The sequence below is a fragment of the Elgaria multicarinata genome, chromosome 2, assembly GCF_023053635.1.
Source record: "Elgaria multicarinata webbii isolate HBS135686 ecotype San Diego chromosome 2, rElgMul1.1.pri, whole genome shotgun sequence".
Lineage (NCBI taxonomy): Eukaryota > Metazoa > Chordata > Lepidosauria > Squamata > Anguidae > Elgaria > Elgaria multicarinata.
This window is the reverse complement of record NC_086172.1, coordinates 60,426,829-60,452,610: the sequence shown is the minus strand read 5'-3', so window position 1 is coordinate 60,452,610 and position 25,782 is coordinate 60,426,829. Positions and strand designations below refer to the sequence as shown.

The window sequence follows — 25,782 nt, the reverse complement described above, 5'->3', positions numbered from 1 at the left end:
TGTGCAGTTGTCCAGAGAGAGAGAAAAGTTTGGGCAATTGGGTAGTGATGGAGAGCATCTTGGGAGATTGTGGAGGTAGTAAAGAGCATCCTAGGGAGTAGCAGGAAGCAAGTGGGGAATGTTTTGTGTGTGGATGGGTTGTGCGTGCATTTTGTCTGTGTTCGGGTGTTACATATTATGAGAGAAAGAGAATGTGTTTCCTGTGTTTTGTGTGGTTGTGTGTGTGAGTAGCTGTTGCAAGTTTCCTTTTAATCTCTGTATGTTTTCCCTGTGTGTGTGTGTGTAGTGAGACAAATTATTTGAGACACATAATTTTGCTTTCTTGGTTTTCCTTGTGTGAAATGGGTATTTGTTTGCTGTGTCAGGTAAAATATGTGATTTGGCATTTTCTGCCTTTTACTCAGTTTCTTGGGTAAATTATTTGTCCTTTATGACTAGGCAGGCTCTCATGGCAGCCATTTGGTGACTAGCTATGCCTGCTATAGTAGCTATGTTGTGGTGGTGGCCACAATAGTTTCTCAAAGTTGAAGATGTGCCGATGGGTCCAAAAACGTTGGGGACACTTGGTTTAAACTTTATTAAAATGTGTGACAAAATTGGTAAATCTTTTCCGTTATTATTGTAGTACTATGTTTGCTCTTTTTGGTTGGTATAAATAAACCATAAAAACGAAAATTGAAATATAAAAAACCAGAATAAAATAAATGAAGCTCAATCATATTGAATAGGTGCTAGTTAGTAATGAAGGTTTTCTATCACCTATCTAGCTTTAAAAAGGAATGGAAAGGAAGGATCTAGGGAAAAGTAATACTCTCAAGGGCTTGACAACTAATTGTGCAGGGTCACTTTCTAGCCTTTATTGAAGGCAAATGGTCTTGTATTTGGGTTTTGGGATTTCATTCTATAGCTCATTGCCCCCTCTTTGCTAAAGGGGAGTTGACCTATATTGAAGTCATGAAACATCAAAACAGCTGTCTATTAATTCCGAATAGCCTGAGCTTCATGAGGTTGACTGTGAGAGTCATGTTGACCAAAGTTCAGATTTTTAAAAAAATCACCTGGGCTCCACATAGACCTCTAGGGTAACAAATGCAGAGAGTCATTACCAAAGCAATTCATGCTAACAGCTGTCTGATGGTGAACTCTGGGCACTTGGGGAGAAGAGTAAAGTGGATAGAACAAATCCTACAAAGTGAAAACCGCAGCTGGAGAGTCTCAGTAGTAGCATTTAATATCTAAGCCCATACTTTCTTGCCAGCCGACCTAGTGCTTCGGTAAATCAAAGTGTGTCAGATAGCTCTTCTAAAGAACTTGATTATTTAGCACTGGTTGTATTTTATAGTGGGATTTTCCCCGTAGTCTCTATATTTCTTTTCTCCTGGTACTTTAACACACATGGCCACATTCATCTTGGAAGGAAGGGCCAAGAATTAATTTGTCCCCATTTTGATAGAAATGGTATAAAAGCGTTTTTCAGTGTTCCAGTACTAACCGTCTGATACAGTCATCGGTTACTTCTAATACAATAAGAAGATATTGACTTTTCTTGAGAAGAATATCAAGATTTACTGACTTGAAGACTGAGATATTTGCTGAGGTGATATTGGAGTCAATATTTTCCTCAAGGGACAATAAGTCCTGATAGTCACCGGTATATTGAGTCATTGTGTGATTTTAAGACGTGCTGAGTACTGACAGTTTCAGATGATGCAAGCAACTGTGTCAGGTGCTTAAGTACCTGGGAAGCTAGATTAGGGGGAAACAGCTTGGAATCAATGGAGAAACAAGTCTGGGAATCCCAGCCTCATCACTCAAGTTGTGCCAGGAAGTACTGGTAATCAGTCTGATATGCAGCAAAGTCTTGTTGAGTAGTCTTAATAACAATTAGATAAGCACACACACATATGACCACCATAGAACAAAGTAGCAAAAGGCCCATACAAATTCCACAACTTATATATGGCAGCAGGTGTGTGTGCATGTGTGGCTGTATTCATTGAATATATTATAAAGAAAGGATAAAGTCCAATGTAAGTCCTACTTAGAGTAGACCCACTGAAATGACTAGGACTTAAGTTAGTCAAGAGTAACTTAAGCCCCATTCATTTCAATGGGTCTGTTCTAAGGAGAACTTGTGTTGGATTTTACCCAAAGATGTGAATCTCTAGAGTAATCCCACATGTCTATTAAAGGAATCTCTTCTAGTTTACCATAAAAACTTAGTTCCATTTTGAAGCCCAGCTCCCATCTCATACTACATAAGCAGCTGGCCTCCAAAGGTTGCAGCTAATTCTAATTGTCCCCAGGAGGTTTCAATTAGTCTTAAGCACTCTCTGCTCTGAGCATGACATCTCCAGGTAGGAAACCTTCTCAACTCAGGAAGCTGAGTAAATTCCTCCTTAAGGCATGCTTTGATTCCTTTGAGATTCAGTCATTTGCAATATTCATCACAGGTGGGGACTTGTAGATATCTGGATAATTTAAATTAGATCAGCAAGCATTTTTTTATTCCTAATTTTTATTCTTCCCGTCTATGACTTATTATATCACGCTTTGTATGCAGGTGAAACTTAGTTTGAACCTGTTTTCAGAGCTACCAGGGATATGTTGCACCTAACTGTTGTAGTTTTCAAAGTTTACTCCTAAACACTGTAAATATCTTTGAATGTTGACTTGCCTCTTATTCTACAAGTTCCCCTCTGCAGAGGTTCTAATCGGAATTTGTCCATTTTGAAAGAGGGCATGATCTTACCTTGTACCTTCTGTATTTTGGTTTTACATTTAAATTTTGTTAACTTGAATTACATAGTGATAGTACTAATTTGTTCACTGAGTGACACAAAAGGAAAGGTAGCCTTGTTGACCCATAAGAAAAGAAAAATTCCAAAATCCATCACAGAGTAATACCTTTATTAACTCACAAACTGTGAGTACGCTTTCGAGTTCTCCAGACCTCTTTATCAGTGGGGAGCTGGGTGATGTTGAAAATTAAATCATGGAGTCTGCACTAGTGCCCTCCAGATATTTTGGACTTCAGCTCCGATCAGGCCTAGCCAACATGGCCAATAATCAGGAATTCTGGGAGCTACAATTTTAAACATCCAGAGGGTACCAGGTTGGGGAAGCCTGAATTAGAGACTGGAGATGGAATGTAGGAGGAAGTAGCAGACCATTTGCTTAGACTCTACTAGGTGCTGGGCAGTTATCATGCTACACCTAGAACTGCCTGTCAGACTGGTGGGATAAAGAAGCATAACAATGCTGGTTTTAATATTTTTCAAAAATGGGGATTCAACCATCTCAAAAAGATTTTATGGTTTTAAATGTGTAAATTGCTCAGCTGGTTTCTATGAATAGTATTCCTGAAACAGATTACTCAAAGAAAAGAGATTTTAAAAGGGGTGGAAATTTCAATGTTAAGATCTTAGTAGGTGTTGAAGCTGCTGAAGCAAGTTCTCTATACAACCACAAAGGGTGTCTGTGTTAGGGTAGTCAGGTCAGTCTCTTTCCCATTTATGTCTGTTTTGCACATGTTAAGTCTTACGTTTGTTCCGTCCTGTTTTCTACTACTTTTGAAACTGCTTGAAAATTTGAATTTAATTGTATGCATTTCCCATACAATACCCACTTTTGTACACATTTTCCCTAAAAATGTATGTTTGTGTTCCTTTTTTCATAAAGTGCACCTTTTTGAGCCAAGAACTGCATCACAAAAATCAGAGAAGTGCACATTCCAAAGGATTGAATTCCAATCTGCATATTAGTTGAGGAAGCGCAAATTAGAAACTCTACACTTAAAAATGTGGGCCAGATAAAATTCTCCAACACCACGTGTTCGTGTGTGTGTGTGTGTGTGAGAGAGAGAGAGAGAGAGAGAGAGAGAGAGAAAGAAAGGATATTACAATGATGGAGAGAACAAATACTTTTGCCCATTCATTTTGGGTTTGCTGATTTGGAGAGGACCCTCATGAAAGCAGGCTAGTGAGAAGCCAGCTGCTCTAGTGTAGGTGAGGGTTCAGCAGGACATGAACTCTATTTTAAAAGAGATGGAGAGAGAAAAAGGTGCTTGCTTTTAGAAATCTGTCATGAATGAACAGCAGGCCTTGGCAGCAGCATAGACATAGAGCCAGAGTAAAAGTGAGAGCTGCTGAGGAAGTCCCAAGGTTGCATGCCTGAGAGGCGAAGGTGAAAGCGGTAATAGCAGTAATAGGGAGAGGGAAATGAAGGGTGAAAGGGCAACTTAGAAAGTTCGTTCAAACAAAGAGAAGCAATGGAGAGAGATGGAATGAAGGACAAATGTAGTAGCAACACTGGAGTGAACACTGGTAGCAATTATATAGGAAGAAAATGGGTGAGTGGTATATATGTGTGTGTGCGTATGCGCACACGCACATGTGTATGTGTCAGGACATGCAGACAATACTTGTCCCATTGTTTTCAAGCTTGTGGGATGTTCCTGTCACAATTCTTTGAAGTCTCCCTATTTAAAGGACTGGTGTTTCATTTGTATAACATGCTAGTGTATGAAAATGTGAAGTTCCACTGTTGTTTGTGCTTGGATGGTTTTTACTGAACTCCTGACTTCAGGGTGGATCCTCCCAACTTGAGCAGCCAGTTTGCTACCACCTCTTCCTCTGAACTCCACCTGCTTAACTCGGTCATGAGCTCTGGCCAATGGGGAAGTCTTGGGAAATTTCCTCCCCCAATACCCTGTCTCTTCTGGTCTTCTAACTCCATCTCCGAATCTGAATCAGCATCCAAAACCAAAACAGAGGGCCTGGGTTCAATCTTGACTCTTTCTCCCTCTTCCTTGCTCACCCCCCCCCCAAGAAACCCTTGCAACATGGAAGGACTTCCCTCTTGTCAGATTTAACACTAAAGCACTGAACTATGAGCACAGGAAGCTGCAATGCAGATATATCCCTGGGCGATCAGAATGAGTGCTCCAGTTTATAAATCCATCACTTACTGAATTTCCTCCCTGAAGATGCATCCCAATAATCATAATGATGAGCATGTTGCTAGTAATAGATGAAGTCAGCTTGAGAAGGTAGACATGTTGGCGTGCCCCCATTAATATGATAGTGGCAGAGGCTGAGAAGTAGGAAAAGTGACTCATAATTGCAGAAGTGTCAGTGAGAGGGACATCAGTGTTTGCTGTCTCAAGTGACAGACCGCAACGAAGTCACCATTCATACCAAGAAGCAGATTTGCTAGCCTAAGGGAGTAAATAAGGTGAAATTGAAAATCGTCCTCATCATCCTCAGCCACATAAAAGACTAATGTACAAATAGGAATGAACTGTGTTTGTGTAAAAATGTTCCCAGGCAGTCGGAAAGATACCACACTATACTAATGGAAATGTACTTCTAGCCCAAGGGATTATTTCTTCTTAGTATTAATGATGTGCTCTATAAGTACTGTCTGGATTTTAAATGAAATATTTTGCAAAACTAGCTGTCTAGGGTGCATCTGTTTGACAACACTTGATAGATCAACCCATGAACATTTAGGGCAGTATCCAATGGTAATCCTATGTCATCTAGATCCATTCACTTCAATGGGTCTACTACTCTATGTAGGATTACCAGTGGATACTGCCCCTATAATTTATTATTTATTTATTTATTTATTACATTTCTATACCGCCCAATAGCCGGAGCTCTCTGGGCAGTTCATCCACCAGTGCCTGCTTTCCCCCCACTTCCCTCTTGTCAGATTAAGTGCTAAAGCACTGAACTATGAGCACAGGAAGCTGCAATGCAGGTATGTCCCCGGAGGATGAGAATGAGTGGGGAATCTGGGATCTGGCCCAGTTTATAAATCTATCACTTACTGGATTTCCATCTGGCTGATTCGGTGTGTTTCATAATATGTTTCTACTGAATATTTCGCACAGAGTTCCTTAGTTAAAAATACTAATTTTGCTGCAGACACTGGAGAATCACAAGTCACCACAAACCAGCAGCACTAAGAACGCTCAGTTGACAGCCAAGCCAATTAAAAAAAATATTTTGCTTAAATAATGTTGATGCTTTTTGTACACTGCTCTGGAATTCAATGGATGAAAGGCAGTTCAGAAATATTTTTAATAAAATAAAAAGACAACCACATCTCTCCAAGCAACAATCAAGAGAATTGATCCAAATACCATCAGTGTGCTTGGTCAGGTAGTGTGTTCATATAGTTCACAGTAACCAGTGAGAGCCAAAAAAAGATAGGGGTTAACCCTAAAACCACTCAAGATCAGTTAGGCCTCTAGGGATGCTTCTGAAATTCTCTATATCTGAGTTTTTCCCAGGTTTTGGAGTTTGAAATGATCTAGTTATGTTTCCAAAATGGAACAGATACTTTAGAAATCCCCCATTGTTCGATTTTGAATATTCAAATTTTGCACAGGGCACTTTGCATGTGGACTTTACCTTCACTTCCAATTCATTCCCTCCCATCTGCTACAGCAGTGTTCATTGATCAAACATTGCACACACAGAAATGTTATCTTGATGAAATGGTACACATAATTACATCCATATACTTTTGGTATAGTATTTTACCGCTGTGCAGGAGCATGCACTTTAGTTAAACCACCACATAAAAATAATATTGATGCTGTTATATATACAGTCTCATCACGTCTTGCATTTTTGTTCTGTGTTGTCATTGTACATGTGTGCATTTTTGATGTGTAGGAGGAAGGAACTGAAAGCTTTAGGAAACTGCACACCCTCATCCAGAATTAATTTGATTAATTCTCCTAGTTAAACCAGAATTGAGAAGTAGGGGAGTGCTGGGAAGAACAAATGAGAGGAACAATAAAGGAACAGAATGGAGGTTATCCTCTTGTCCGAGCCCTTAATTCATACAAGGCTTTTAACCAGCCTTTTGAGTGCCGTCAATGAAAGGCCCACATTTGACAGCTATTAAGCAGTGTTGCAGCCATGATAATGTAAACATTTCTGCTTGGAATTTGATACTGTGCTGCATCCAGGCACAGCATTAGAGGTGAACTTATGTGTCACTAGCATTCTTAATAGACAGATCAGTTTCATTGACAGTTGTTGTTTCAGTGTTTGGCTCAATCCCCAAAGAAAAAGAACTGCCTGACAGTTTAGAAGGTGGGGGCTCATCCATTTGTTTAGCCAGTGGCTGGTATATTTGTATGGAATTTGCTTGACTGATACTGAGGTGCAAAATAAAGGCTATGAACCCGTATTAGTGAAAGCGGTAAAATTCAGTATGCGGGGGCAGGGAGATTCAGAATACAAACTCCCCCAATTTATGGTGCCTCACTCCAATATAAAGTCAGCCCAGATTCTGCCAAATTTTGGCCTACCTCAGATTGGGACTTTCACACCATCACTGCTTCCAGCCAGTCCTTCTGCCCTTCTTTGCCAAAGTGAGACAGAAATACTTCGTCGTCACCACCATGTGCTACAAAGTCTATTTGTGAAACGGGAAGGGTTGAAATCATTGGGAGCATTTCCACAGTCAAAATTTGAGTTGGAAGGGGGAAATGAGCTGTTCTCTGACATTTTTTTTTAGAAAACAGTGAGATTTGATGAGCCTCATTCTGAATCAAGATCAGGGAGTTCTATCCCTAAGTAGTATGTAATACTTCAACAACAACAACAACAACAACAACATAGTGTTTTGTGTGTGTTCAGAATGCATCACATACAGTGACTCAATATTCCTTAAATCAACCCTGTGAGGTATGTCAGTATTATAATTGCCAAATTGCAGAATTCAGCTGTGAGAATGGTGGCTTGTCTTAAGACCACCTAGTGAACTAATGGTTAACATGATATTTGATCAGGCTCTGGATTGTGACTCATATTCATAGGCTGTTCATTGCACTAGTTCCCCAAATATGTTCAGCTGTACATCTTGCTCCCTTGGTGTTTCCCTAGGAACACCATGGATGGTGGGCATGCAGCACTCAATGCTTGCTCCCATGAGTGACCAGCATCCCCAATGCCCACCTCTCTCCTACTGCCCAGCAGCAGAGTTGCTCTACCCCTGCCAGCACAGCAGCAAAATAAGCACTGCTGGGAAAGCAGGGTGCATGATGAGAGCCAACACAACACACCCTATTTCGCAGAAGAATCAGGTTCCCACCAGCCCCCCAAACAAGAAGAGTCATCCCCACAGGTTTAGTAGGAGGAGGGAGAGGATAAGGCCTAGTTATGCACAAAAAATCATTCCTGTTTGCAAATCACACAAATGTGCCCTGTTCAGAACCCGGAATGTGAACACGAACAGGAACACAATTCTCAGGAAAGTTTTTGTAATTTCCCCAGATTGCATTGGTGTTCAGAAATATTCCCTCCACCTTAAAAATCTGCATTTTCATCCTTTCACCTATGTGAGGAAACACACATTTTCAATTGAAATAATGCACAGTTTTAAAAACGTGCATTTTTCCTGATTGGAAAAAAAGAAAAAGAAAAGACTATTGTGTTCAGGAATTTGAATGAGGTGAACCAAGCTTTGAGGAGAACCTCAATGAGATAGAACATTGCATATTCACCCATCCCTTTTAAAGCCACTCCCTGGGTGAGAGTGTGTGTGCATGTTTAGTGTATGTCTGAGTGTGTGGGGGTGCACATGTGTGCCCCTGGCCACCACCCCGATGGCACATACAAATGTTGGGACTGTACAAGTTGCCCACCCCCTCCATAGACTAAAGAGTTGGAAATCTTTGATGCTACAGAAGAGAATGAAGATACCGTCTAGCTAAGGAAAGCTGCTTTTAAATTTGAATTACCCTGTGTTTCCTGTGTAGTTAAACCAAAATGACTGTGAGTAAGGAAAAGCCACACTTTCATGACATGAAATAAATTATACACCATAGCTGTGATTGTAACATAGCAGTTGCTTTCTTAGCATTTCTTCTCCTTCGTTTCAGTTCTATTAGAGTGGCACATAGATCTCTCATTATTAGTGAATTCCTTGCTCTCCTCCTCCTCCGGTTCTATTTTCTCCATGTCATTTTATTTTAAACCTCATCATTCTTCCCATCTTAATCTCATTTCCCTGCATGGACTGTAGAAATACTGAGTTCAAAAGTAGGGTCATTTTTAAAAGTGAGGTCCCATTTTACACATCCACCCTCTAAGAAATAACTCCAAGAAGCTTGCAAAATCAAAAATTAAAGTACAAAAGCTCATTGGTTAAAATGTTTAAAATATTTTAACATCAAAACTAAAAACACAATAAATACTAAACCAACTAGTTGGGCAGCACAATCATTCAAGGAAGGCTTGGCATAGAATAGTTGAGCTGGAAGAGGTCTATAAGGCCATCCAGTCCAACCCCCTGCAAAGGAATGGGTCTTTAACAGGTACCTAAAACAGGTGGAAATACTAGGCAGGAGAGCATTCTGTAAGGTGGGCAAGTCCATGGAAAAGTCCAGCTTCTAGATTGCTACCAGGAGACAACCAGCAAGACCTCCTCCGAGGATCTTAGCAGTCACACAGGTCTATGTCAGGGGAAGCAATCTGCCAGGGAAGCAATCTTCAGGGTTTTATAAGCCAACAGCACGACCTTCAGCATGGCTCAATAACTAATAGGTAGCAAGTGCAGTTGGCTACCTATATCTGACGTACATTTCAGCATATCCCTATTTACAACCTCACATTCTGTTATATGGTCTGTTTGGGATCAACAAGGTTTGGGTGTCGCTTGTGGGAGGCCAATTGAATGGTATCACAGACAGACAGACAGACAGACAGACAGACATGGCCATGACCTGGGAACAATATGGATAATCTCCCGTCTTTCAAAGAGGGAGGGATTTGCTGCATTTCATTTCATTTTCATTTCATTTATTACATTTCTATACCCACCCACCCCCGCATAGCCGAAACTCTCTGGACAGCTCACAAAAATTAAAAACCATTATAACATATTATACAACGTACAAAAAGAAAGGTATTTACATAAAATCATATAAACAGATAAAACACATGCAGACAACAAATATCTAAAACCAAATGGTTAAGCCGTCAGCAAAAGGTGATCCAAGACCTAATTTATAACTCATTGTATGCTACCAAATGCCTGAGAAAAGAGGACGGTTTTAACCTGGTGCTAAAAAGGTTACAATGTTGGCACCTCGTGGGCCTCATCAGAAAGATCATTCCATAACTAGGCGTCTACTACTGAGAAGGCCCTCTCTCTTGTTACCTTAGATGCTGAGCATAGCATATGGGTCAGTTCATGCCAGGAGAAGTGTACTATCAGGTATTGTGGTCCTGAGCTTGAATTCAGCTCAGAAACATATAGGCAACCAGTGCAACCAGACCAGAATTGATCTTATATGCATTGAGGTTAAGGGGCATCAAGACACAGTACTAACTTCCTCAGCACTAACCAGATGGCATTGTTCCAATTCCAGTGTTGAAGCAAGGGAGATTGCACCAAGTTTTGACCCTTGCGTACATATCCCCAGAATATCAGCCTGCAACATATTTCAGAAATCATTCATTCATGGTCATCTCCCACCTGCCATCGTATGTGGTACGGTCTATTCTGCCACCTCAGCACTCGACCATCTCACTCTGTTGCATGTGTTGACTATGCCTTAGTGATTAATCCACACAATCCAAATCATATAATTCACATCAGAAAAGATCAGGTCGAGCATGGTGAACAAACTCAGAAACACCATTCAATAAAGGCCCATTTTTCACCTCACAATTTTAAATGATCTCCACGTATTTTGCCCAATGCTTTTTTAAAATTGCAAATGCCATCAATATTTTGTCTTGCAGTGCATTCCTATGCATGTCTACTCAGAAGTAAGCCCCATTGAGTTCAGTGAGTTTACTGCCAAGTATGTGTGTATAAGATTTCAGCCTTAAATTATTATTTTTACAATGCGTTATATCTTTTAAACTGAGCAAAACAGAGGCTTGTATCTGGAGTTCAGTTTTAACTAGGCAGGCAACCTTAATTTATTATCCATATTCTGTTGAATACAAGTGAAAAAAATACATTGAATATGTTTGTGTATATCTGTCCTAGACAATACTGCATGAGCATAATATTGTGATTTTAAATAAGGTTTTGAGGCAAACGGAATGTGATCCGATGACCATTTCTGCTTGGTTCTTTGCTTTTTATTTTTATATCTATACAGTAGAGTCCAAGCAAAAGCACAATTGTTTGCCCTAGAGACTTATAAAAATACAGGGGACTCTTCGGGAAAATAAAACACAATTTTACGCATCCATTGGGAATAGAAACAATTTTCATAAGGCATAAAGTTTCATTTCTTCACTACACGTTAAGCGTTAAGGTCATATGAAATACACACCAAAAGGGTTTTCTTTGTTAGTTGGTGTCATAATTTATTTATTTTTAGAAAGACAGAATGTATTGTATAATTGTTGGAAGAAGCATCTGAAAGATGTTCTGTAAGCCATCAGAGGAAATGGAATTGTAATGGAATTCTTGTTTAGGCTGCTGGAAGTAACTGTTATTTTTATTCTATGAAGCTGCATACATATTACATTTTCTGCACATCTTTTGGCAAGCCCATAATGAATCAATGAATTTAAACATTGCAATATTCTCTGAATAGTGCATAAAATCCAGCATGTTTCTCAGTATTATGGGTTGTGCTTTTTATGATTTTTTCAAAATGTTGTTTCACAAAAGCATTTCTGTGGAGAATGTTCACTTCAGTGGTTTATTAGGTATAACTTTGTATGTTTTCTCTGGAAGGTGTATGAGGCAGTCCCATGTTACAGCGAATGCAATCGGTATTCCTGGAAAGTAGATCCATGGTCTCCATGTGAAATCAACAGCGAGCAAAACTCTCTCCACTGTGGAGAAGGCATACAAACTAGGAAAATCAGGTGAGTAGAAATGAAAATAGCAGCTTTTCGAACAGGAATGTTACAGAACTGAAACAGCTCCCCAGGAACTTGAAAAGGCTTAAATGTTCCACATCAGTCTTCATAATACTGGATGGAATTGTTGTGAGCAGGACACCTGTGCCTTCAGTATTAAAGCTGTTCAGACATTCTTCATCTGGGGCTAATAAGCAAGTGAAGAGACCATATGAAATGGAGGACAAGGCTCCTGTATTTTTAGCCGTTGCATAGCAAGTGACATTTGCATGCATGCAGCACCAAATCAAATTCCCTCTTTATCACAATAGTTAAAGCTGCAGGAGCCCTGCCCTCTTTTGTATCTGGTCACTCCAGTATAGCTCTTGCAGCTTTAACTGTTGTGATGAAGAGGGAATTTTACCAGGTGCCGCAAACATCCGTAAGTGGGGAGTAACGAGCATGTGATAAAACACTCGTCTGATGTCGCTCACAGAGACTGATTCATTTGGAACCATCTATAGTTTGATCTTTGCCATTTTGTTCATCATGCAATGTCCACCAATTGTACATTTTTCTCCTGCAGATGTGTAAACACCACTGAAGACGGTGACGGTGAAACCGTAGCCAACATCCTATGTAATCAATCTGAAATCCCTCTTGAAACACAAAAGTGCATCCTCTACTGTCCCAATGAGTGTGTGGTATCAGAGTGGGGTCGCTGGAGCCAATGCCCAGAGGTAAATTAGTTCTGTGATATTTCAAATTCTTGCTATTTTTCATAACAACAAGTTTACCAGTGTAGAAATACACATCAACTATCAAGCAGTATTGCTAAAAAATAGCTTTTCCTATTCCATGGGGGAAACCTGCTGTAGTATTGCTAACTGAATGAAAACAAGGAGATTTTGTAGAGGAACAACATCTGTTGTTTTCTCATAATTATATGTATATTGTTTCCATTTTTAAAAATGTGTTGAATGTTCATCAAGGATCAGCAGACATTCATGCTGCATGTGCAGATGCCAGGAAGAAGGGCTGGTCAGTATGTGCTTGGTTGTGGGGCGAGGTTACTCAATGTGAAACAGCTTTAAATTACTCCTTATAGTCCACACAGCAATCCCCTTGCTAGCTAGAAGAGAAAGAATGAGCTCCTAAGTATATATAAAGATCTTTCCAGAGATATTGTGGGTAAGGACAATGACATATACCTGTAGAATGGGGAACTTCTTGCTACTGTCATCCTGAACTTTGGTCAAGGTAATCTTTCTGGTGATAAAGCTGGATATAATACTCAGCATCATGTATGGTTTTACTGTGTTTTATTAATTGCATTTTGCTTTGGGATTATTTTATAACTGAGTAATACATCTCACAAATAAATTAAATAATTTCATGTATCAAAAGTGGGGAAATATCACATGAAGATGGGGAGATATCAGACAGATGAGATCAGAATCTGACAGTGTGCAGAAAGGTGTATTTGACTACATGAGGACCATAAAACGTCCAAGGCATTTTGATAAGAATCATCTTCAGGAACAATGGAACTTTTTCTAAAAGAAGCTCTCTAAATAAGAACATGGCTGATAAGCTTTTACCCCCTCTCTGCCTTGATACTGTGTTTTTGACCAATTTTCTCTGGAGTGATCTTTCCGTCTCTCCAGGAGTTGCAGGGGAGGGGGGAAGCCCAGTGAGATAAAGATCGCGTTCATGATCCTCATTTACACAAATAAATCTTTCTGCACAGTACCAATTTGAAGCTTGCTTCCTTTCTCGTAGATATGATATCGTGCAAGCCAAATGAGGGAAACCTTGTTGATATAAACATATTTCAGTAAAGGCAAAAATAGCCGAGTGTTCATCTGGAAAAGATCTGTTAGAGATGGAAGTGTTTCAACCTTGTCAGCAATTAAATAGTAGAGCTTGTTAAGGCCGACAGTATTTGAGAGTTGCCAAGTGATGCTACATGTACAATCTGCTAATCAGGCGGAGCTTTTTTTCTTCTTTATCACCGGGTAGAGGCCTTAGCTTATCACGGGATCATCCTGGGGTCATCACTGTTCATGTAAATGACACACAGGGGATCCCGGGAGCAGGCAGGGACGATCCCAGGACGATCCCGGGATAAACCTTAGGTCTAGCTAAGGCCAGAGACATAAAATAAAGGTTTTAAGTGTATATGGCCCAGGACCCCAAGAAATAAAAATTGGGCCAAGTGTACCTACTGCCAAATATGACTTCCTGTACAGGTTTGATCTCAGTTTTATTAGAAAGAAAGAAAGAACAAACCACTCAATGGCTCAGTTCAGACCACATGTTAGTCAACACAGTGTGAAAACTCCACTCAGTGGTTGAGTTTTTAGAGGGTACTCCCCACACAACATGTTCTAGCTCTACCGTTGTGTGACTATGGGGTACCTTGGAGTTGAGTAAAATCCATTGTGACATTTGATTGACAGTTCCTCCACCCTCTCTCCTTTCCCAGTCCTCCGATGGTATCCCATCAGCCATTGCTGCAAAAATAAAAACTTCACCCCAAGTTGTGGCAGCTCTCCTAGAGTGGCATTTGCTCCTTTCACCACTCTTGCCAGGGAACTCTGCAGTCAGTGGGAAAAGTCAACTCAACGCAATAGAAAACTCCATGGAGCCCACTACACAACACAATGGTTGCGCAGGAACCCTTCTCTGCACAGCATGGATATTCTGCGTGGAGTTATGTGTTTCTCAACATTGGTGTAAAAACTCCCCCTTGGAGTTCTAAAACCACCGTTAAGAAATGTGTTGTCTGAACTGAGCGAGTGATTAGTGGTAGGGGGAAAGGCGATGGGGCTAGGGGAAGTGAGATGGCCATATGGGGAACCACAGAGGGCCAGGTTGGGATCATAGGATGGTCAGATTTACTCCCCCTGGTCTGAGGTTCCCCACCTCTAAGACAATATTTAGTTTCCCAGCATTTGCACTTTTTTTCCCATTCTAAAAAGTTAATTTTTCTCCTAATACTTAGTGGACATAAGAGATTTAAGCTACTACATATTTGTATTTTTTGTATTTTTGATCCAACCTACTTTGCCTTCAGCCCTACCAGTCACTGGAATGCAACCTCAAGAGCGTCTCTGAAATTGAATTCAGCCCTCGGGCTGAAAGAGAGTCCTCACTTCAGGTGTAACAGGTGTACTTTTGGTGGTGTGATATTGTAATCTACCCAAGATTTTAGAATAGAGGAGAAGAAAATCTAAACGAATGTAGTTGATGTTTATATAAAATATGCACTCATGCTTGGGAATTTAGGATCAATTCACGCACGTACATGTTAATCATCAATGAATGCCACAATACGTTGTGACTTGCATAAGTCATCATGGATCAAGCATCACAGGGCTTTCATATCATCTCAGTGGAAGAAGTTCACATGTTCACCTGCAAAATACTGAGTTCTTCAACAGTGACATATTCACATGATGTCCATGCATGTACAAATGTGTCTCCTAGTATTCGGAGACTGATTGAAAGTTGATTTGCATGTCCTTTTTCCTGGACGTTCCTGCCCCCATTGCTATCATTGTTGTTTATATGATTTAAAATTGAGTTGAATATTCAGTTTTCTTCTTTCTACCAAAGAAAAGCAATTTGGGAATACTTGCATCAAGACAGACTGTATGTCTTGTCTGTTTCAATAAACATTTAGCAAATTAAATTGAAGCACATTTTCTTCAGAGATTTGCTATTAATTCCAGTTACAACGGTGTGTTCACACATCATCACTTGATTTGCTTCTTCTGTAGAGGCAACTGAAAGGTTATCAGCTCCTGTTAAATATTCAGTGTTGAAGCAACATGGCAATACCTGTAATGTCTTGACTGTGTACATCTGACTTGGAAATGTAATTAATTGACTTCAGTCGAATTCATCAAAGCATTCCTAAACTGAGTTAATATGCAAGTTGTGCTACAAGTCCCTGAAATAATTATCTCAGATTTATTGTATCAGCTGTCAGCTTTCTTGCTTGCAACAATTGATAACCCCCAATACCGCATTTGAGTGGCCTCCTTGTTTGCATCAACTGTTAACATTTACAGTTGCTAAGTCAGGAGGGTTTGAAAATGTTCATTTAATTATGTAAATATGTAGGACGAGAAACTGAATGAAAGAAGAAATGCTACTGCTCCTTGTGGATCAGCAGTAACTTCATAGACTTGAATATCAAGTAAGTTTATATTCCCATAAATAAGATGCACATTAGTGAAGTATAGATGGATGATTTTGAAAATAGAAACAAGGCACAAGGGTTAGTTGTGAGAGGGTTTTGCTGCTTGGAGATTTGAGGCCATAATCCTGAATTTGCACAAGTTTTCTGGGCAACAAGATATAATAACGGGTCTCAGGTCATTTTCTTATACACTGATTTTTGTGGGTTGGCTTCAATGTCAGTGGCACTGGAACCGACAGACGTGACACTTCCTGGGCCAGACATAAGCTGAAGTATAAAAACATATCCCAGGAAACCTCTACCTCCCTCACTTTCAGCAATGGTATTCACAGTTTGTAGTCTCTCTGCCACTTTTGAGGCTGTTTTTCTGGCCTGGAAAGGGGGGGGGGGATACTGGCCCAAATCCTTTAGCTGGTTTGGTGGGAAAATCATAGAGGCAAAAGGAATTTTGCAACAGATCTAGCCCGCTGGTAGGTAGTTCTCAAACACAGAGAAAGCTGTGTATGTGTGTGTTTAAGCGTAATCCTAAAGTTTGACTGTCTACTGCTCAGTAAACAAAATGGACAATATCAAAAGCTTCCTGGGGCTTCAGTGCATCCAAGTATTCCACTCAATTAGTAACTATCCCATTCCTAATATGGAACATTCCTTGACAATGAAAATGATAGGGTGATCTCCATTCATGCAGAGTTATGTGTACACATTAGAACCCCAAATGCACCGTGGGAACTGTGGGCTTGGGCAATTAAGCAGAGACATGTTCTGCTCATTTCAGTGAAATTTACTTCTGTGTAAGTGGCTCACAATGCAATCTCATATATGTCTACTCACAACTAAGTCCCATTGCATTCAGTGGGACTTACTCCCAGGTAAGTGAGTATTGGATTGAAACATCAGGATCATAGTCGAAGTGTAATGAAGTATAAATGTTCTAATTAAGATTGCAAAAATATTAATATTGCTTGTTCTTTCATGGATACACAATAGAATATTGTTATATGATATGTGTTAACACTGGGACCCCCTGTTATGATGATTGGGAGTAAATTTTCTCTAATTCCCTGTCCTTAGGGTGAATTTTATTCTTTGCCAGTGATTAACAGCTTAGAGTAAGCAGTGGAGAGTTCAGAAAACCATTATGGATTAATTGTGTGGAGCTACTTTTTTTTTGTTTTTTAAAAAACCCACTGCTTATCTTGTAAATAGCTTATTAAATTGTTACAGAGTGTTCACGTATGCATGCAGATTGTTATGAATGGTTCATTACGCAGTTAAAACTGGTCAAATCCCTTCTCTACAGAGGCATTTTCTGCAGTGCAAGCCTCGAGTTGCACAGTTCATTATGAATAGCTTGTTAAACATCATGTTCCTTGCGCCATATGCAAGCATTTCAATAAATTACAGGGCCGGTAAGCATGTTACAACCTTTGTAGCCTACAGTTATGAAGGCCATATAAAGAACTAGTTGGAGAACTCCCATAGAGCACTCACAGTTGGGATAAAACCATTCAACAATCACAGCCAAACTGCAACTTATGCTAATCATTTAGGGTTAGCTTTGTATTTACTCTAGTGTAAGTGTGAAAAGCCCCAGTTTGGATCAGGTCCTCCATGCTTGGGGAGAGAAGGATTAAACCTTTCTCCCCACTATGATTTGCTTCCTGAACCCCACCCCACCCCACCACACACACACACATGCAGGGAAATTAATAAGAGAACAAAAGTCTCCATTGGTATTATTGAGCACTTAATATACATCATCCCACTTCTCTGTTTTGGGAATCAATTCAGGTATTGCTGTCATCAGCTCCTTAAACTGAAGGAACATCCAGAACAGAATATACCCCACAATCTGCTGTGCGGAGGCATGCGATTTAGGTTAAAAGGCAAACTATCAGAGATCTGGCCAAAGCAGAAGCAGCATCAAACTGGAGACAGCAGCAGCAGCAGCAGCAGCTGAGGCTGGGAGGGAGGGACGGACAGAAATAATGAGATTTCGACTGCTTTCCCCTACTCTACACTGGCTTGACTTTGGACTGACTTTTAAGTAAGATGATCTAAGACACACCTAAAGAGCAGGAAAGCGACTTTGTTCATAGACGACACTCACTTGCAAGGCATTAGAGCTTGTTTTCATGCTGAAGATGGAAGAAGTGGTCATTTAGAAGCCACCCCCCTTTCTTCTTTCTTGAGCGCATTGATTGATTTTAACAAAGCAAAATAAATGCAGTCGAGCACTAATTGGGAGCATCTAGCAAGATACTTTCCTTTGATTTTTATTGGCAAATCATTTACGCTGTTATTCTTGCCTGCAAGGACAAACAATCAAATTAATTGCATGAAAGGTAATAAACCATTTGTGAACACTTTGCAACAGGATTCGTTTTCAGGTAATTAAGAATAATGCCTCATCTTGGATGTCTGGCTGACCATTCCCCAGCCAAAAGCAGAGGTTGCAATAAGGTTACTTGCCGTATGAAATCATACCACAAGGTGATAGAGAACTATAACAGGATGACAGCATTAGCTTAACCCTGAGCAGGAATCCTAGTCTGTCCTGGCAGATGTCCAAAAGAAAGCACTTGGGGTCAGGCGTCATCTCGCATTGTTATAGGGGGCAGGAATAGCTGCACTGCAGTCCACTGGACCTGCGCCAGAGCTGTATCAGGCAAAGCCGTGGCAGAATTTAGCTTCTGAGCTAAAGTCTTCTTTTGAATATTCAGATGGCAAGAATGAGTCTTTTCTCTCCTTCTGACACTGCCTGTCTTCCGCTCTCAAGTTCCGCCGTCAGTGACAGCTGCAAGGCAATAAAAGCATGTGTTTTTGAACTGCTGTCTCTGTAGTTAATGAGCTTTTAAATGGGAAAAAATAGAGCCCTCAGTGTGATTTATGGAAGGACGTTGCTGGAAAAATCCTCAATATTTATGAAAATATGAAGGGGTTGGTTGGTTGGTTACAATTCTTGCTGAGCCCATGGCACTTACTTTAATCCCTTGATTCCACCCCTCCCTCCCGACCCCCAATGAGCAGGAGTAAACTCGTTGCCATCAACGAAGTATAATCAAGGATATATAACAGAACTTTTAATGTGGGTTTTATTTCAGTATTTAGAAGCACCGGGTGTTTTGTTGCTTGTCTGATTGTGCTTCACTTGGAATCAATAACAGTGCTGCTACTGACATCAAATGGTCTAGAATTTGCCACTCTTTTATGGCATAATTCTGCCACTCTTAATCACTTAAGTAACCCCATTAGCCCCAGTGTCACTACCATCATGATGAAGTGTAGCAGGTTAAGACACTTACAAGTATATGCTGACATAATTACCCTTTATGAGCTTCTGAAGCTATTAAATGGCTGAAGTTGCTGCCTATTCACTTGACTGCTGCTCAAACACGTCCATGTTAAATTTCTCATCTTTTTTATTCCAGCCAATGGTCCAGATCTTTCTTGGCTAGTGAAGTGATCTTGCCGAGCCTGGAAAATATCTCATTCTAAAACATGACACTATTTTGTATACTGTGATGATAGCAAAATTCAATGGACTTTTGCCCATTCCTTGGAGCATTTGTTTTACTAAGAGCAGGAAGAGAAGTAGACTTGCAAGGAAAACGTAGGGTTTTTACTGTGTTCTTTGCAGGTTTGCTGTGTTCAGTGGGGCTTACCTCCCCAGTAGGTGTGTTAGGATTACAGCCTTAGTAGAAGAGAATGCCTGTATTTATCTATTCTTTTATAGTTGCTAGTATGAAAGAGAAATAAATGTAATACTTCTATTTCATTGATAAAGAATTAGATGTGAGAATCTTACATGGAACAAAGGAGAGTTTACTTTCTCTGTTCACCAGTTGGTATATCACTGCCCTTTCTCTCTACTTGAAAGTAAGAAGGCAAAAAATGATAGACTGTTGTCCAAAGAAGAGGTATGGACAGGAAACTGTGAACATAGTTGTGGCTTTTTTATTCCTCATTTCCACTTCTTGCAGATTCAGCAACTAATGAGTCAAACTACTTTTAAACCAAGCAGTGATTTGGCTCATCAGCTGCCCCTCTGACAACTATCATGAATAAATCTTCAACCGCATGTCTGGTTCCTCCCCAGGGCACATGCAGAGTTTCTTTAGATTGCTGTCAGATTGAGGTAAAGCCATGACTCATTCCAGATATTCAAGAAGGATAATTTATTCTGAAAGGCACTTTTAAAATCCATTAAACAAACAACAACAACAATAACAATGATCCAAACTCACTCCTGTTAACATTTACATAAATCTTTGTCTTATCCTGTTCTTCTAGCCATGTGACCCCAATATAATGCAAACACGGAATCGGCATGTGTTGAGATCGCCTTTAAAACCCAAGACCTGCCCCGAAACTTCACAAATGCGGCCCTGTGTTCTGAATCAAAATTGTTTTCAGTATCTCTACAATTTAACAGGTAAGCATCCCTTACTGACATCAAATTTAGTGCATCCTTCACTGTGCCTTAGCTGAAGTGGGAGGGAAGGATAATAGAAGGCCACAGACCAGGCTTACCCAAGCTGGTGCCTTCCAAATATTTGGGACTACAACTCCCAGAATTCCTGACTATGCTGGCTGAGGCTGATGGGATTTGAGGCCCAAAATATCTGGTGGCACCAGGTTGGGAAAATCCGGTACAGATAATAGGGACCCTGATTCAAATTTTCAAAGGGACATTTGCCAAGTCCTTGCCTCTCAGCAAGGTAGAAAAATGATTTGCTTCATTTAGTTAGATATTAGTTGTTTGGAGGATGAGAAAAAACACCCAGCTCTCACCCAGCTCTGCCCTCCTGGGTACTCGGTGCAGCACCAGCACAGACTCGAGGGCCGGGGAGGGGGGGTTGCCGTGGTCTATAGGAATACAATCTCCCTCTCTAGGCTTCCTGTTCAGTCAAGTGCTGGTCTGGAGTGTTTGTACTGTGTGTTGGGTACTCGAGACTGGGCAGGAGGATGGTGATCTGGAAGTGGGGGAACTGACATCTACCCCCTTGTCATGGTCAGATCACTTCCTACTGAGGTTTAGACTCTTGGCGGCCTTTCCCCTCTGCAAGGGTGGGGGGCCTATTAAAATGGTCCACCCCCGGAGGCTAATGGACTCCGATGGATTCCAGAGGGCTCTGGGGGATTTTCCTGCTGATATGGCCAGTGCTCCTGTCGAAGCCCAGGTCGCTCTGTGGAATGCAGAGATGACTCGGGCGGTTGACACGATCGCGCCCAAGCATCCTCTCCCTCTGAGCAGAGCCCGGTCAGCTCCTTGGTATACACCTGAGCTGAGGGCAATGAAGCAAGAGGGGAGACGGCTAGAACGCAGGTGGAGGAAAACTCGTGCTGGGTCTGATCGAACACGGGTTAGAGCTCACTATCGAGCCTACTCTGTGGCGGTGAGGGTGGCAAAGAGGCAGTTCTTTTCCACCAGCATTGCGTCTTCTCAGTGTCGTCCGGCGGAGCTTTTCCAAGTGGTTCGTGGCCTGTTACACTCTGGGCCAGGGCGTGAGATAGTTGAACCCTCGGTAGCACGCTGTGACGAGTTTGCACGGCACTTCTAAGATAAAGTCACTCAGATTCGTCATGAATTGGACACCACACTTAATGCAGCACCACTAGTAGAGGCGTTCAGAGCGCCGTCCGGCTCAGTTTTATTGGATAAGTTTCAATTATTGAGGCCCGAGGATGTGGACAAGGTGCTTGGCCAAGTCCGGTTGACCACCTGTGTGCTTGACCCTTGACCCTCGTGGCTCATTACATCAAATAAGGAGAGGATCGCCGACTGGGTCCAGGAGGTTGTAAATGCCTCCTTGAGAGAGGGAGTGGTGCCGGCCTCTTTAAAAGAGGCGGTAATTAGACCACTCCCGAAGAAGCCTAATCTGGACCCGGAAGATGTTAACAACTACAGGCCGGTGGCTAATATCCCTTTCCTGGGCAAGGTGCTTGAGCAGGTGGTTGCAGGACAACTCCAGGCACTCTTGAATGAAACGGATTATCTAGATCCGTTTCAATCGGGTTTCAGGCCTGGTTTTGGAACAGAAACTGCCTTGGTCGCCCTGTGGGATGACCTCTGTCGGGAGAGAGACAGGGGGAGTGCGACCCTGTTGATTCTCCTGGACCTCTCAGCGGCCTTCGATACCATCGACCATGGTATCCGTCTGGATAGGTTGTCTGAGCTGGGAGTTGGAGGTACTGCGTTGCAGTGGTTCTGCTCCTACTTGGATGGCCGATTCCAGAAGGTGGTGCTGGGGGATTATTGCTCTGTGCCGTAGCTCCTAAGCCATGGGGTTCCGCAGGGCTCTATTTTATCCCCTATGCTGTTTAACATATACATGAAGCCGCTGGGGGAGGTTATCCGGAGATGTGGACTGAGGTGTCATCAATATGCGGATGATACCCAGCTCTACCTTTCCTTTTCATCAAACCCAGGTGAGGCAGTGACTGTTCTGAACCAGTGCCTGGGCACGGTAATGGACTGGATGAGGGATAACAAACTGAGACTCAATCCAGACAAGATGGAGGTACTGTTAGCGGGTGGTTCATTTGTCCGGTGAGGTGATGTTTGCCCTGACCTGGACGGGGTTGCACTCTGCCTAAAGGATTGGGTCTGTAGTTTGGGGGTGCTCTTCGATCCAGAACTGTCACTTGAGGCACAGGTGAACTCAGTGGCAAAGAGCACCTTTTATCAGCTTAGGCTGATATACCAACTGTGCCCTTATCTGGACAGTGATAGCCTAGCTACAGTTATCCATGCTCTGATAACCTCTCGTTTGGATTACTGCAATGCGTTATACGTGGGGCTGCCTTTGAAAACGGTCCGGAAGCTTCAGCTGGTACAAAACAGGGCAGCCCATTTACTAACAGGGACTGGCTGGCGAGATCACATTACGCCAGTTCTTTTACAACTTCATTGGCTGCCATTCAAGGTCCGGGCCCGATTCAAAGTGCTGGTATTGACATTTAAAGCCCTAAACGGTTTGGGGCCAGGTTATTTGAAGGAACGCCTCCTCTCATATGTAGCTACCCGGACCTTAAGATCATCTACAGGGGCCCTTCTCCGTGAGCCCCTGCCAAAGGAAGTGAGGCAGGTGGCTACTAGGAGGAGGGCTTTCTCCGCTGTGGCACCCCGGTTGTGGAATGAGCTCCCCAGAGAGGTCCGCCTGGTGCCTACACTGTACTCCTTTCATCGCCAGCTGAAGACCTTTTTATTCACTCAGTATTTTAACACTTAATTTTAACTTAAATTTAAATTATACTGTTTTAACTCTGTATTTTAACCTTATATCAATTTTGCTGCGTGGTTTTATCTGGTTGTGCTTTTAATATTGTATTTTGTATTTGTGTTTTTAACTTGTTGGTTGTTTTATGATGGTTTTAATTTTTGTGAACCGCCCAGAGAGCTTCGGCTATTGGGCGGTATAAAAATGTAATAAATAAATAAATAAATAATAAATAAAACATTTTTGACAGCAAAAAGAGCTGTAGAACAGAGAAATAATAATATAAACATTTCACAGGTAAACATTTCACAGGAAGATTTTTTTATGTACTGGCCTGTGTTTAAAATTGGTTAACGAAAGTTATTTTTGTATTATTACATTTATATCCCGCCTTTGTTCCCTCTTGCAAGTACCCAAAGCAGCTTACATGGTTATCCTCTCCAGTTTATCCTCACAACAGCCCTTGTGAGTTTTTATTTATTTATTTTTATAATGTTTTTATTAGAGGTGTTATTAGAGGTTTTCATATATTCAACACACCATAGACATTATAACATAGTGTAAAATAATAATGTAGTGTAATATAATAACATAGTGTAATATAATCTATTATATCTATGTACCTCCCCCCCCTCAAAAAAAATCTAAAAAATAATTAATGGAGTGAATCTTATTTTACTTAATACCTTTTAAAATTCTTGATATTACTATAAATTTACTATAAATGTATTCTATATCAGAAATTCCATGACATTTATATAGTCCATTTCTCCTTAGCTGTGTTCAGCATATATGTCAGCAACTCAAAAATCTATTGTGTACAAAATTTCTCTTCAGATCGTATAAATCTTTTTGCCTTTTACAACAGCCCTGTGAGATGAGTTAGGCTGAGAGTCCGTGACTAGCACAAAGTCACCTAGGGTGTTTTCGGACAACACTTTAGTCCACGGAATGGATGGCTATTTCCAGGGTGCCTTTAGATGACCTGGAAGTGCTGCTACGTGGAGTGGACTATTTCCACTCTGTGCAGTTGTCATCTCCCCCCCGCCTTCTCGGTCCTCCCCAGCGAATGGCAGCACTGGTTATCACTTACCATACCAGGGTGCTGCCGTCCTGTGGAGAGGAACAGAGGGGGAGGAGAGATGCACTGCGTAGAGACGTGGTGCACCTGTTACCAAGCAACGGCTGCAGCGGTGGATCAATCCCACCTCCTGTCAAGAGCAGATGGGGCTCCACTGTGGTCACTGCAAGAGACATGTCGTGGCTGTCGCCGTAGGCTGAATCGTGTGTCCTGACATATGAGGAGACCATTCCGAAGTCTCTTGCTTCTGCGGTGGGGGCGGCATGTGTTTCTCCACACACTACCATCGTAGAAGCAAGAAGCTTCGGAACGGTCTCCCCATTTTCAGGGTGCGCGATCCAACCTCCGGCAAGCTAATATTGCCTCAGCACCACCCCCCAGCTGGTGGCGTCAGCACTGAGCAACATCATCCCTCACAGGGGATCACATGGCTCTGCACCGAGGCATCTTTCCCTGTTGGGACCATGGAAACAGGGAAGGGGTCAGCTACAACAACGGTGTCCACTGCCACGTTGCTATGGAAATGACAGTGATGGAAGGGCATGCAAGGATCCGAGCTGCTGCTGTGACAAGCAGGATGGACTCTTCCACATTTCGTTCCATCCCCATTCACAAGAACAGAAGGGGAATCGTTTGCTGAGGCAGCAGGGATGCCTGCCTCAGCAAAGGATCCACTTCTGTTCTTACACTTTAAAGAATGAAAATACTTCCAGTAACTTATGATTTGCAGTCATTTTCAGCATTACCTTTGCAGACTGATAGAATGACACCAACACCCTGTTCAAATTGCTTTCACAGGCTTGAGGAAGACATTAATGATTTTAAAAGCACTTTATTTTTAATTTTTTTAAAAAAGGAATGAAACGTGACTTGCTTTGTCGGACAAAATTCAATTGGAGGTTGTGACAAGCTTTGCTTTGAGGCAGGAGTACTTAAGAAAAAGTTTATAATTTTGTTACCCAGGGGAGCAGCAGCAAGGCACTTGATACCACACTTTTTAAATGATACATTTTATCAGTGCTGGACCATTTTCAGTGCACTCAGGAGGAATGTGGTTTACTGAAACAAAGTTTTGAATATCTAAGACTAGACTTCTTCTTTTTCAAAAAAACCCACCCCTCTTTTCTTTGTATTTATATGGTTTCATTGTGTTTAAAATTTAAAGATGCCTTCAGTAGTGGCTGGCAGAAATAAATGCAAAAATGTTGTGTCTTTAGACTGGAGCACATGTCAGCTAAATGAAAACGCAACCTGTGGACAAGGGATTAGAACGCGCCTTCTGAGCTGCATGCGCAGTGATGGGAAAACAGTGAATAAGAACTACTGTGAGCAGGTGAGGTTTCAGGTGGGCCATCAGAACAGCTGTGTGTCAACTGAACTCTGCATATTTTCAGATCTCTTGTGTTGCATAGGGCAAAATCTGGCTTTCTG

General features: G+C 41.5%; 1 protein-coding gene across 1 annotated transcript in view; it reads left to right on the top strand.

Annotated features, from left to right (window-relative positions):
• The window catches only part of THSD7B (thrombospondin type 1 domain containing 7B), a 440,833-nt gene that overhangs the window by 385,670 nt on the left and 29,381 nt on the right, over nucleotides 1-25,782 (top strand). Inside the window, exons 16-19 of the mRNA XM_063118635.1 lie at nucleotides 11,731-11,864; nucleotides 12,424-12,577; nucleotides 20,341-20,482; nucleotides 25,569-25,684. Of these exons, the coding sequence (XP_062974705.1) occupies nucleotides 11,731-11,864; nucleotides 12,424-12,577; nucleotides 20,341-20,482; nucleotides 25,569-25,684 (546 nt within the window). The remainder of the gene's footprint in view (nucleotides 1-11,730; nucleotides 11,865-12,423; nucleotides 12,578-20,340; nucleotides 20,483-25,568; nucleotides 25,685-25,782) is intronic.